Below are 14,181 nucleotides of genomic sequence, written 5' to 3' on the forward strand. Positions count from 1 at the left end.
AGAGCTCCATACACTCTGCTTCACTGCAGGGTCATTCCATGTAAACTAATTTTCCAGGTAACTGAAGCTTAGCTGTCCTTTGATGTCAACCATATGAAGGAAAATTGTTCTGAGGCTGAACTGTAAACATTCTTGCTTTCTTAACCAGGGCACCTAGAACAAAACTGAACTTTTCTGACGTTAGGCTGTCTCCTCACAACTTGATGGTGCCCTCAGGCTCTAGTGAGGTATGTAGAATCTGTGCCTACTACACTTACAACCTCAAACTGCTGTGTACTCGAGGCTTGTACTTTCTTTTTTAAAATGTTTTTGTTGTTTTGCTGCATCATCCCTGCTGTCATTGCTAGTTACTGCTTGATTATTTGGGTGCTTCACAGGCCATTTTTAACTTATTATCTGATTCCAAGCTTGGGTCTTAGTAGGTAAAATATGATCTTCAGAAATGCAAGATAGCATTTGTGGTGGACAGAATTGTAAGGTGGCCCCTTCCTGTTCACAACCCTGTGTAATCTCCTCCCCTTGAATCTGATCAGGACTTATGAGTATGATGGGATGGCCACTCCAGTGATTAGGTTACCTATATGTTTGGCAAAGGTGAAGGGACTTTGATTATGTAAAGTCTCATAATCATTTGACTTTAAGTTAATCAGAAGGAAGATTGACCCAGGTGGGCCTGACGTAAGCAGGCAAGCCCTTTAAAAGATGATCTAGAGGTTCAGAGGTTTTCTCTCCTGTTGGCTTTGAAGAAGTAAACTACCATGGATTCTATAGCAGCAAGAAGATTAATTTGGCCAAAAACCACATGAGCTTGGAAGAGGACCCTGAGCCTCAGATAAGAACACAGGCCTGAGCAACACCTTGACTGCAGTGCTGTGAAACCCTGAGCAGAAAATCCAGCTTAAGCTATGTCTATACCCTCAACCCATGGAAACTGTGAGATAATAAATGGGTATTGTTTTATGCTGATACGTTTGTGATAATTTATTATGAAGCAATAGAAAATTAATACAGTATCCTATTTGGATTTTGTATTTAAAAGGGTAAAAGCATACTGCACTTGCAATGCATGGGTTCATACAAACTAAATCACATTATTATAATTACCCCATCCTACTATGCATAATAGCAATTCTGAGTTTCATTCAGCTCAGGAAATAAAACTCCAGAACCTATTAAGATTATGCTTGTCCATTCCTGAGCTTCAGCAAATAAAATATGCAGGGCTGTAGTGGAAATCTAACTCAATATTTCTCTTCTCTACTAATTTTTCTATCCAGGAGAGAATCATAAATTAGAAAAAAAAAAAGGTCTCATGTTTAAAAACAAAACTCAAATGGAACAAAACTAAACTTATCAGTGGCTGTGTGGTGGGATCAACTTTTTCTACATGATATTTTAGTTACCTATGTTATAAATAAGTGCAAAAAAAATATCATGATGGTATATAATATCTTATATTTTTGAGCATTTTATAAAACTTTAAAAAGTTTATTTCATATGACCTTCACAATATATGTCACTTCAAACACGAATTAAGAACTAAACACAGCCTAGCAGGCTAGTAATTTATTTATATATTCAATTTTTTAAATATTGTTTTTGAGTAATTATTATTGGTGCATAGTAAAAATTAAATCTCTCTTTCACAGCCACCTTCATTAATCTTGTTTTCCTCTCCAGAGTCAACTCTTACTGGTTTCTTGTGCATTTTTCTAGAGGTATTCTCTGCAGTTACAAATAAATATTCAAACATGATGTGTTAATTTTAGTAATTTATATTTTACTAGAAATTGATATATGTCACTGGAATTTAATAATTTACAGGAATAAAGTTTTTTTTTTTTTTTTTTGGTACGTGGGCCTCTCACTGTTGTGGCCTCTCCCATTGCAGAGCACAGGCTCCGGACGCGCAGGCTCAGCAGCCATGGCTCACGGGCCCAGCTGCTCCATGGCATGTGGGATCTTCCTGGACCGGGGCACGAACCAGTGTCCCCTGCATCGGCAGGCGGACTCTCAACCACTGCGCCACCAGGGAAGCCCCGGAATAAAGTTTTAAAGAGTGTTCTTCTCCATAGTTGTACTCATAGTTCCTTGCTCATTTGTAAATTTGTATATTTATACTTTATCCTTCGACATTCCTTTTTTTTTTAAGCAATAGCAACAAACAGCACTTGAGCTTATCAGTTGTACTGTTTTTGTCTGTCCTGGTCTAACAGTTAAGTACTTACCACAAAGTGCTCAGCCAGGTACTGTGCTCTGCTTTTAATACACACGATCTCTCAGGGCTTCCCTGGTGGTGCAGTGGTTGAGAGTCCGCCTGCTGATGCAGGGGACACGGGTTCGTGCCCCGGTCCGGGAAGATCCCACATGCCACGGAGCGGCTGTGCCCATGAGCCATGGCCTCTGAGCCTGCGCGTCCAGAGCCTGTGCTCCGCAACGGGAGAGGCCGCAACAGTGAGAGCCCTGCGTACCGAGAAAAAAGAAAAAAAAAAACCACGATCTCATTTCCCTGCAATAACCCTCCAGGGTAGATCTTTTAATAATGCTCATTTTACGTATGAGAAAATGGATTCTGCAGGAGGCCAGGTAATGAGCCTTCCACTAGTAAGGGGGAAAACTGAGACTCAGCCCCTCTCTTTCTGACTCCAGAACCTCAGCTTTTAATTTTACTTCCCTGCTTTTCTTCCTTAATGTCTTCTTCATGCTTTCCTTTAATTATCTTGCACAGTTTCTAACTTCTTGAGTTGACCATTAACTTTCATTTTTCGTATTTATTAATAAATCCATTTATAGATATAAATCTACCTCTGAGCCTGCTTTATCAGCATAAACTATGTTTTGTTATGTGGAATTCTCAATGTCATTTTTGCTAAATATTTATTTCTTTCTCTTTTGACATGAGATATTTAGAATTTTATTTTCCCAGTGAGTAAGATTTCTCATGTTGTTGTTTATATATTTGTAAACAATATTAGTTTTATTGTATTGTAATAAAAGCGTAATATTTCCTATTTCTACATTTTAGAATTTACTGAGTTATCTAATATATAATTTGTTTTCAAAAACATTCTATAGATCTCTAAAAGACAGTGTAGTGTTTGTGAGCACTATGGTACCTATTAAATCCATTTTTTTTAAAATGTAGTTTGAATTCTCCTGTACTTGATCTGTCAAAGTTAGAGATATAGGTGAGCTGTTTCCTAAGAAAATTGACTTTCTTAGTGACTCTCTCCTCGCTTCCAACGATTCTTGTGTTATTTATGTCAATATGATGTTATTTATTTAGATAAAGCTCCATTATTATCATAGCTATATTATGGCTATATATCTTTTATAAATGTAAAAAATGATGCTCTCTTATCCCTCCTAATTCTTTTAATCTTAAACTTTGAAATTAAAATTGCCAACTCTATTCTTTTTGTTTGAATGTTTCTATATATTTTTTTATTCTTTTGTTTTTAGCCTTTTGGATATATAATTTAGGATATTATGCTAGCAGATCAAATAGAGTTTGATTTTATCTATTTTTTATTAAATTTGAGAGTCTGTTAAAAAAGATAAACACATTTATATTTTCTGTTTATTTCTTGTATGTTTGATCTGTCTTTTATTCTATTGTATGATTTCTCTTTTTTTTAATGATAATTTTTTTCTGACTTTTTAGGATTATTTTTTCCTTGTTTTTATGTTCTGTATGCATCAGCATTTATATACAATGTTTTAAATTCTGTTAGGAGACAAATTTAAGCTATTAAAAAACTACTCAAACCTAGAATTATCAAAATTATTAAAGCCAATGACAAAATAGTGTCCACTGGCTTTCTCTTGTGAGAAATGCTGAGCCGCTAGTGCTCCTCCTGGCACTGAGGATCTGTCCTGTGAAAAAACAGACATAAAAAGAATGGAAAGGTGAAAAGAAGAGTGGGACTTGGAAGTGGAACCAAATTTATTTCACTTATCTTTTCCTTTTTTTACATGCACAAGAATGGTATGTGATTTAAAATTCTATACCTACATAAGCCTAAAAAAGGCATCTCAATTAATATAACAAAATGCCAAGTGATAGGGTATTATGTCATAATTTTTTTTTTCTTTTTTTTTTTAACATCTTTATTGGGGTATAATTGCTTTACAATGGTGTGTTAGTTTCTGCTTTATAACAAAGTGAATCAGTCATACATAAACATATGTTCCCATATGTCTATGTCATAATTTAAATAGCAGAAATTTTTCTTCCTTAGTGGGACCTAAAACAGTGTGTTTAGAATGGTGTCATAGATGAGATGAAATATTATATATTCTTTTTGAAAACGCTTTTCTGCATTAAAAAAAGGGAGACTGAGATGGTTCTTTTCAGCATCAGAAATCCTAAAGAGGTAAGACTGACCCACACACCTTCTATGGAGAGGAGATTTTGCCTGTAGACCAGGGCTGCCATGCTCTGGGGCAGCTGGTGGCCCCGTGGGAATGCCTGGGTCAGATGCTGGGCCCTGAGCACTCTTGGCTTGACCTCTTGGCTCTTACTGCAACTCATGGGGCTGCCCTGATCTGTCAGCAACTGGGACATCTGAGTCACACCCAAAGAGGAGTTTCTCCTGTTCTGCCCCTGGGAGTCCAGACAGATTTCATCCTTATGTCAACACGTCCCCTACATCTCTGTGGAGGAAAACATTAGCAATATCTAGGTGGACTGGCTCCAGGTGACCTGTGCAGCAGTATCCAGCCAGCAAGGATCCTGTGGATGCTAAGTTTGACAACCAGCAGATGTGCTGATCTTCTGTGAATGACACAGGGACCTTCACCACATCACCTGGTTATCGTTACAATCCTCCTACTTAATTTAATTAATAAGGCCTGGTTGATATCGACTTCCAGTGCCAGTTTAGGAACCCAGCAGCCTAAGAACAGTGAGACCCAGGGACAAGATCATCCATCTCTGAGTTTTCTTCTCTGTACAGTATTAGGAGAATTGTGCATCAAGGGCTGATTTTCTCTTTGGCTCAGCCTGTATTGGTGGCACATATCTTTCTGGTGCCTTTCAAGGACACCTATGAGATGCTCCACTGCGATACCCATGTCTGCTTTGAGTGTTCACCAAGCATACCATCTGGCCTCTCCGGGCAGCCATTTCTGAATATTCTCAGGATCCAACAAAAGGGATCCCACCCAGTGCTGTACTCTGTCTGTCGTACCTTCAGCTTCTAACCTTCACCTGCACACTTGGGGGAGGAGTTAGTGGACTTCTCCCAGGGTCTCTTGCAACTATTTCCTGTGACATGTTGGATTTTTCTCAGGAGCATTTGTTGCAAGCTGACCTTTTCTAGCTTTCATCAATCTCATCCCATGTAAACTCCAGCTTGATGGTATTTCTAAAAATGTTATCATGTGAATGGCATCCTTCCTTAGTTTCCTGCCATGATGCAGAACTTTCCTATTTGTATGTCTTTTTGGTCATTTCAGAAAGGATCTGATAGGCAAGGGAGAAAGAGAAGTAGATGCCTTTGCTCTAGTTGTGTGTTCGTTTTTAACAGAAATCTGGTCATCTTGCATTTAGAGTGTCTGCAGGATATACAAAGAGAAACACCATGAAAATTAGTGATTGAATATATGGATCTGAGACTTAGGGGAGCTCTGTGTTAGAACTATAAATTTGGGAGGCATCAGCCCACGGTGGGAGTCAAGTCACAGGAACAGGGAAGACTGCCTGAAGCAGGAGTTCCAAAATCTTGCGGATCACCAGAATATACAGATTCCTTGGTGCTTCTCCCGTAGAGTCTAATTTAGTAGGCTTATGATTGTCCTCAAGAATCTATCATCTTTTTCTTTTTTTAAGCTTCCATTGAAAGAGCTCTAAACTTGAGTACTGAGAGAAGACCACACTCCCAGTGTGGTCTTCCTTACATAAGAAAGTTTTATGTCTCTATGCACCTGGCTATGTTGTAGGGATGGTGGCAGGGTCACCAACTGAAAAAGTGATGAAGACTTTGAAAAGTCATTGTGAGAAAAGGGTAGGGATGCTGATGAGACACATGTACAAAGTGAGGGGACAGAGAAAGCTGGACATCAGTGAACATGAATGTGTAACCTCCTCCTTGCTCAGCAACCTGAGTATAGACATGGAGATAGTAGGAGGTTGGGTTAATAGAGTTGGGTAAATCAAAGGACAAGGACAGGACACTGAGGACTACAAAAATCTGTTGGCATTTGACCATAGCCCCCATCCTTTCACTTTTCTGCTACCCTAACCTATTCCCAATACAGCTGCTCTTGACCTCATCATCACCAGTCCCTTACTACCACCCATCCCCGTTTTTCTTGGTCCATGTTCTCCTCCTTTCTTAACCTGGAACCCAGGGGACATCCCTTCAGTCACTCTTTTGACAGTAACCCTCAAAATATTAAATAACTAGTTTAAGGTAATACCACTAATAAATGGTGAGACTTGAACTTAGGCCAGTCTGAGTGTTTGTTTGTTTGTTTGTTTTTGGACCAGTACTTTATATGACCCCTGCAGTTGGCATGGTGATACCCCACCCACACCCTGTTTAATGAAGGACTTATTGCCGCAGCATCTGGGAGTGCTGTCAGCAGACAGACTTCAGCTGTCAGGCCCTTTGGTATGCCTCACCTGCAGAGTTGCCTCATCCAAGTTCACACTCTTTCCTGGGCCACCCACCTCCAATGACTGATAAATGTGGGAGTATAAAGTCCTGGCCCTCTCAGCCCTTCTTGGGACTACTCTGAAGGGACATTCTATCTCCAGAGCTCCCTGTGAGGTCACTGAGACTGTCCTTGGGACTGCATCACACCTCACCTTTCCCTCATCCTTCCACAGGTGTTGATCCCAAGGGCACTCCTTAATAAACATGCTCCACGCTAAACTCTCTCCAAGTCTGTTTCCTAACGGACCTAACATAACAGCTTCTTCAAGAAACGAGAGCCAGAATTTCATGTTATAGAAGTCATATGACTTTTCACCTTTTCCAGAGACCCTATCAAGTGTTTTAGGGAAGTGTCAGATCCAGATGAAGCCGGGTGCTCCTTGCTCTGGTCACCATGATGGCACCTAGCCATTTGGATTTCAGGTACATAGGGCTCAAGAGAGAGGGCTAATCCAGGCCTGAGTTAAGTCCAATGGTGTCAGATTTGGAATAGGGATATGCTGCTTCTTAAGCTTTGCTATTTCCCTTTTCCCTCCCTAGTCATCCTTCTGAGGCCAGAGTCTGGCCTGGAAGACTAATCTTGAGTCCCAGCTTTAAACAACCTGCAGATGAGGCAACCGACTGAAAATTTCAGGCTCAAATCTGATACACCATTGCAGTGATTTTTAAAGAAGATGTTGGGGGTAGGAGTTTATTAATTAATTTATTTTTGTTGTGTTGGGTCTTCATTTCTGTGCGAGGGCTTTCTCTAGTCGTGGCAAGCGGGGGCCACTCTTCATTGCGGTGTGCGGGCCTCTCATTATCGTGGCCTCTCGTGGCGGAGCACAGGCTCCAGACGCACAGACTCAGTAGTTGTGGCTCACGGGCCCAGTCGCTCTGCGGCATGTGGGATACTCCCAGACCAGGGCTCGAACCCGTGTCCCCTGCATTAGCAGGCAGATTCTCAACCACTGTGCCACCAGTGATTTTAGTGACTGAAAGGTAAAAGCATGACCTAGGCCAGAGCAAACGAATTTGAGTGGTTTTATTTCAGGTTGATTTTTTTCCCCTCACATTTTATCAGTTAGAATAAACAGTCATAATATGTCAGGAAAAAAAATAAGCAAGCCATCCATCAGAAAAAAGTTTTTGGTTGTTTTTTAATATGATTAAGTATTATAGGAACACTAACAAATGAAACAAAATCGATACTTGTATATTCCAAATTTGCAAGTTTCTCCACTTCACGTTTTAATTATTCTTTTAAATCTATACAATCACTGTATAAAGTAACTAAATATATGATTCAAGATATACTTCTTTATAACAGTTAGAAAATGTGTGGTATTTGGTTTTCAATTAAACATCTATGAAGACTTCATCTGTGCTACCCACTTAATTAGAAAAAAAATATGCAAAGTTATACCATGCTGGAAATGTCTAAATAGGGGAAACAACTGAAATTTATATATTAAGGATGGAATATATTTCACTTAATTGGAATATACCTTGCCTCCTAATCCAGCTAATATATTTTTCAATCAGCCCCAAATTGAAGCCATATGTTATCAGCGATCCTCAGATCACTCTAAGTATATGATCTGTGTTATATTAAATAACCTCATTTAGGTAACTGCTTTAAACACTGTGTAGAAGCAAGTACTCCTTAAAGGTTTCAGTTACTGATTTTCAAATCTTCTTTGTAGGTATAAGCTTCTCAGAAGGCCAAGCATAATCACGTTTCCTGCCCAGTTGGTCTTTTCCTTTGATAACCACCCATGGTTACTATACCAGCCTGTCAATAGGCATTTAATGAGAAACTGCTGGTGGCTGAAGCCTCTACCAGGGCCTAGAAGCACACAGAAGATTAGGTGTGCCTGGAAAAGCTTACAATAAGTTGGTGGTTTTCATGGGCATAAGCCAGCATGGGTTTGCTTAATTTTCTTGTTTTTCAACAGCAATGACAAGATGTTTTTCTAGGGGTAGCATTGGCTTTGACACCCCCTTAAGCTGATAGAAAAAAAAAAATAGCTCCTATTAAGTAATAATTTAAAAAATGACAAAGTTTACTTGGTCTCCAGAGGTTTGCATATCCACAGATCAGATTTATAACATGAAGTACTGGAACATGTCTCCTACTTACTCATACATTAAGGTAAAATGTGTTCTAATCCTTTATCTTTTAGGAATAAAACGTCAGGACATTTTTGTGATTTCCTCTAACTAGTAAGACAGGAGGGAGGTTCTTCGTGAGGATTTCCAGCCAAGCCATGTACAACCAATCTGATATAGATCCTTTTCTTGCCACTGGAAGGCTCCTGACAGCATGGAAGAAAAATAAAGAACAAACATGACAATTAGTACAGGCAGTAACATCACTAGTTATCTGAGCTATGTAATAACAAGTGGCCTGAACCTTTTATGTGCCTCCCCGACAAAATGAAAGCATGGAAATTATTTTGAATATAGATATTAAATTGATATACTTCTCGGATAATATAAATATCTACAAACCAGAAAAATAGGCTTGGGCATTGTAGGGTAGAGGCAAAGCATAAATATAATAAATTTTCACTCTTTAAATAGAAAATGTGATCAACCAATACTTCTCCCCATTTTTGGAAAAAATGACTTTTCCTAATGGTTTAAAGCTCTTATATTTGGGAGAAACAGCTGTTTGAGTCCTACCACCCAATTCAGGAGAACAATCTATGTCTTAAATGGATAGTCCTCCAGTGTAGACCTTGTTTGAAGACATAGTTAACTTTGTACATAGGAGTCAGTTCATGAGGTATAAATGTGAAATTGTTGGTTTTCATGTTTAGCAATGAATCTTTAGGTAAACATTCATATTTTCAGCAGGTACACCCCTAACATTTGTGGAGTGGAGGGCAAAGAGTGGAAATGGAAAAGCCCACTCCTTTTTCTCCTGCCCATGGTAAAGAGTCTTGCAAACATACTATGGACTCCATACCTCAGGAGCAGCTATCTAGGGAAGGGGCCTGGGAACCTTGGTAGCCAGCTTGGGGCTAATTAGGCAGGGAATTCCAGGGTCAGGTTCCCTGGAACCTGGGAGGAGCCAGGGTTCTAGATGGGCATGCACTATGCCCCTGGCCCTTTGGGTAGGGAACACCTGGTGGGAAGTCCAAATGGAGCCCTAATGAGCCCATGGGCCTCATTTGTCAGTGTCTCAGGGTGGCCTTTATTTTCCCTCGCTGCCTAAAATCCCACATGTTCCAAATTTAACTTTCCACCTGAATAGTTGTGAGCTTTTAAATTCACAACTAAGGTTTCTCTGTAACAATCTTAAATGTCTGCAATGATACTTACAGGACTATGAGATTAGCAGCTCTTGAGTGCTCCTGTAAGAGTTCGTTCAGTCGAACTTGGCGGTAACTCTGTGGACAACATTCAGATTTTGTTGAGGGCAGTTTTCCCAGAATTATGAATGAGAATTTATCTTCTTACCTCAAATTATGGACAAGTAGAAAAACCTCATTTAAAAAAATTACAGTTATTTCATTCAGGTTTGGAAACTTAACAGTGTTTTTAAAACTCATGGGAAACTTTAGAAACATAAAGAATAAGACCATTGTGCTATAGTGGCTTATTAAATTCTAGAAGAAAAAAAACAAGCAAGCCACATGGATAACGGTAAAAAGAAGATAAGAATGGCCAGTGCTGGGGAACAGGTTTGCAGCTGAAGAAAACTAACCTAATCTTGATACTAATTTGATATCCTAAGGACATAGGTTATACCCTAGTCTATCTTTATTTAAGCTCTTTGATTTTTACCGGCACAGGGGACTGGTTTCAATGAAAGAGTCACCAAAAGACACATTTGGAAAAATAACTACATTAACTATTTTGCAGTGATGAGAATAATATTTATTATTACATTTCACTGGTTCAGAAAACAAGGTTTAGATAAGTGATTTGCTCAATTATATGAAAACTTTTTGTTAGAACTGGGAAGTTTATCACACACAGAGCTTATGATTCTTAGCTCAGTATTTTTCCACTAAATTTGAAAGGCTTGTAGTATCTCCTGCTCTAATTTGTTCCAACTTCAGCTCCTAATATAATTTATTTAAATTTTGTACTTTAGAGGTTCTTGTGGTCCTTTTCCTTGAATGTCTAATCCAATTCAGATGTCAATTCTTCTGCCTTATTTTTATGTCCCTGCCCTTTTCATCATCCTCACTATTGCAACTTCATTCAGCTCAGGCCATTAGGGTAACTCCCATTTTATTGGGTTCTCTAGAAGAGCCCACCATTTTACATCTGTCCTACAAGGTGTGCTGGATCCAACTTTCATATTCATTGCTTCAATTACATATTTTCTCAGATCCCTATGTTAGTTTTTATAGCTAACTTTATCAGGTTAAAATTCTTTGTTATTGTCTCAAACTGTGAGTCAATCTATATTTACTTTTCATATGTATTGACTTAAATTATTTTAGACTGATGGGTCTGTCTCCTGTTCTATAAAATTAAATTGGAAAGAAGACCTCACAGTGTGTATCAATAACCTGTTTTTAACTTAAAAATTGATTTTATACTAAAAAATGAAAACAATTTTCTAAATCCTCATATTCAATAATATGATTGAAAAAGCACTTGAAATACGGAGATACCCTGGATCTTGAATAATGAAATCCTATAATAGATACATTACTTCTTGATCTTTAAATCAACCGCTGTTTTCTTTTTCAGCTAGTTAGATAGCAAAGTAAAGATTAAGGGAGACAAGTCCTTACCTTTTCCTTGACTGCTTCCAGTTCTGCATCTGTAATTTTCCACGGAGTTTCTCTCTTTAATTTCTCAGCAGTTGTTAAATCTTTGCAGCTTTCATGGAGACGATATGGTTCAATCATTTCTTCAAAGAATTTCCAGCTGAAATTGGAATTATAAAAGAGGCCTCACAGTGGGAAACCAACTCATTATTTCACAGATACTCTAGGTATGACTATCCCTGCTGGCTACAGAATCAGAGCTGAATGTCATGCAAATCTTTTAAGAATTATCTTTGCAGGGGACTTTCTGTGAGTAAAACCATATGGCTCTAGTAGTGCCTCCCTATCCAGGGAAAGGCCTTAACGTGTGTGAGGCCTTAATAGCCTACTAGGCAAACACACAGATAGTAATTATTCTGCAAATACATGTTCTACATAATAGAGTCAAAGACACAGTTGTAACGTAGACACTTCAGCCCATAAATGAATTTGCTTCTGCTTATTTTATAGATTCTATGGGAGACATTCATGAATTAATGTAGGAGATGAACTAGCATCCCTGAGAGTTGGATAGGGTTGCCCTCCTCACCTTTAGTCCACATGGCAACTCGCACTCATGGCAGGAGGCTGCAGGCAGGTAGGAGAATAGTAACTAAGAGGAGCAAGGAAGTGAGTTCAATGGCTATAGAACAATTTGAATGTTTGCTGTAAATAATGTAGCCTTTGTCCTTCTGGTATCTGATGTTGCTGCCTGAGATTTTCAAATGGCTATTGTTCAGGTGCATGTTAGAGGAAAGAACAAAAATCAATATTTTAAAATCTGAGGGCATTTTAGAGCGATTAAGAAGAAATCATTGAATAGAAAAGGAGGAGCAGTATCTCAGAGCTGTGGAACATTTTAAAATTTGCTGAAAAATCTCATTCTTGTCTTTCATAAGAATCTCATAAGACTTTCTTTTTTTTAATTAATTTATTTAATTTATTTATTTTTGGTTGTGTTGGGTCTTCGTTGCTGTGCGTGGGCTTTCTCTAGTTGTGGTGAGTGGGGGCTACTCTTCATTGTGGTGCGTGGTCTTCTTACTGCGGTGGCTTCTCCTGTTGCGGAGCACAAGCTCTAGGCACGCGGGCTTCAGTAGCTGTGGCACGCAGGCTCACAGCTGTGGCACATGGGCTTAGCTGCTCCGCGGCATGTGGGATCTTCCCGGACCAGGGCTCGAACCCGTGTCCCCTGCATTGGCAGGCGGATTCTCAACCACTGCACCACCAGCAAAGCCGCAAGACTTATTTTTAAAATAGCACAAAACAAAGTTTATAATTTGTAGGAGTAGTTGTCTTTACTATGCTACTGTAAGATGATCTCAAATATAAAGTTTTCTCTGGTTTTATATAATGTGGCTTACTTATAATTTAGTAACTTTGGAATGAGTGATAATTAGAATCAATGTGATGTTAGGTTAAGAAATTAAAATATGAAGCAATGAGTTCAGTGATCTCATCAGTTGTCCTGATTTAGGATTTGTACAAAGTACAGAGATTACAAAGGAGTAGGTTGTCTCTACCAGTGTGCTTTTTTTAAGGGATTAAAGAGATACTTAATGCAGTAGATTTCTGGTGCTTTGACTTATTTAGAATGGTAGACAGTGACAGGGAAGGAATAAGACTGATATGCCCTATTATTCTTTCAGCCACACAATACTTTTATTTGCTCTTCCTCCCAACAGTGCTGTGCTTTCAGAGACCTTCGCGGTAATCAGCGCAAAGTTGCTGGCCTAGGAGAAAAGAGCCTGGATTCTTGCTCCAGCTCTTCCATTGTCCTCCTTGACCTGGATAACCTTGCCTATAATAGGGGGTAATAATGGCTGCTCAAAGCTGGCACGTGGTTGTTGTGAGTGTTAATATGATGATTTGGGTGACAGTGCTCTGAAAAGTATGAAGTGCCCTGTAAAAGCAAGGCATTCATTTTACTCAGCAGCCATAGGACTGAGGTTAGCAATTGACAGCTTCTCTGTTTAAGCTCTACATATAATTATTTTGATCAGGATAAGAGTTTTCTTTGCATCTCAGCCCAGGCGCTTATTAGAAAGAGCAGTTCAAAAATAGTTTCCTAAGAAATGGAAAGTGGAAAGGAGATTGCTGGTTGTCCCCCCAGCATGCACACTGTGTTTCTCCATTGTAGTTTGGGTGGGAACGACTCTATCCCCAGCATCAGACAGTCAATACAATTCTATTTCTTCTGCCAGACTGATTGGCCAGGGTGGGCACATAACCCAGGAAATCTTGACCAACAGGCACCTTGCATTTTACTGACCACAGCACGTGGCTCAGTGGCTTGGGTTGGTGCTACCTGAATGCAGCCAATGACCTGAGTTCAACAACTGGGGAAGAGACAAACTTTTTCTCCCACTGAACACAAATGAGCAAATATGTAGTTCTGGCTGCTATGGGCATTCATCTTGGTTTTATAAGCTAAGTCAACTTTGATTGATGAGTTCATAATATAAGGCAGAGTAGAGAGAATGAAGGAGAATTAGTCCTTAATTGTAAAATTAACCTTCTAGATCAAGCTTCACCTGTAAGCCAAAATACCCTTGGATTTTTCAGTTAAGTTTGATAATAATTTCCATTATTTAAGTCACTATGAGTTGAGTTTTCTTTTACTTGCAATTGAAGCATGCTAAGTGACACAGTAGGTTATAATGGGGCTGTATTTGTCCATTTATTTTCTCTAAACTCTTACTGCTCCTTATCTATGTTTATCTTTGATTTCTTCATCCTAAGATTCATCCCTGATTTGGCCATTTTCC

At 39.0% G+C, this 14,181-nt stretch overlaps 1 protein-coding gene and 1 long non-coding RNA gene across 7 annotated transcripts in view; one reads left to right on the top strand and one right to left on the bottom strand.

Moving 5' to 3' along the window:
• The window catches only part of LOC115845151 (uncharacterized), a 136,156-nt gene that overhangs the window by 19,839 nt on the left and 102,136 nt on the right, over positions 1 to 14,181 (top strand). For all 6 annotated transcript variants that reach the window (XR_009562998.2, XR_009563001.2, XR_009562999.2 and 3 more), the window contains exon 3: positions 149 to 227. This is a non-coding gene — a long non-coding RNA (uncharacterized lncRNA). The remainder of the gene's footprint in view (positions 1 to 148; positions 228 to 14,181) is intronic.
• Positions 8,707 to 14,181, bottom strand: part of SLC12A1 (solute carrier family 12 member 1) — a 104,422-nt gene continuing 98,947 nt past the window's right edge. The window contains exons 25-27 of the mRNA XM_060294283.1: positions 11,402 to 11,537; positions 9,972 to 10,039; positions 8,707 to 8,959 (exon numbers count right to left, since the gene is read on the bottom strand). Of these exons, the coding sequence (XP_060150266.1) occupies positions 8,824 to 8,959; positions 9,972 to 10,039; positions 11,402 to 11,537 (340 nt within the window). The 3' untranslated portion in view covers positions 8,707 to 8,823. The remainder of the gene's footprint in view (positions 8,960 to 9,971; positions 10,040 to 11,401; positions 11,538 to 14,181) is intronic.

This window comes from Globicephala melas, chromosome 2 (assembly GCF_963455315.2).
Source record: "Globicephala melas chromosome 2, mGloMel1.2, whole genome shotgun sequence".
Lineage (NCBI taxonomy): Eukaryota > Metazoa > Chordata > Mammalia > Artiodactyla > Delphinidae > Globicephala > Globicephala melas.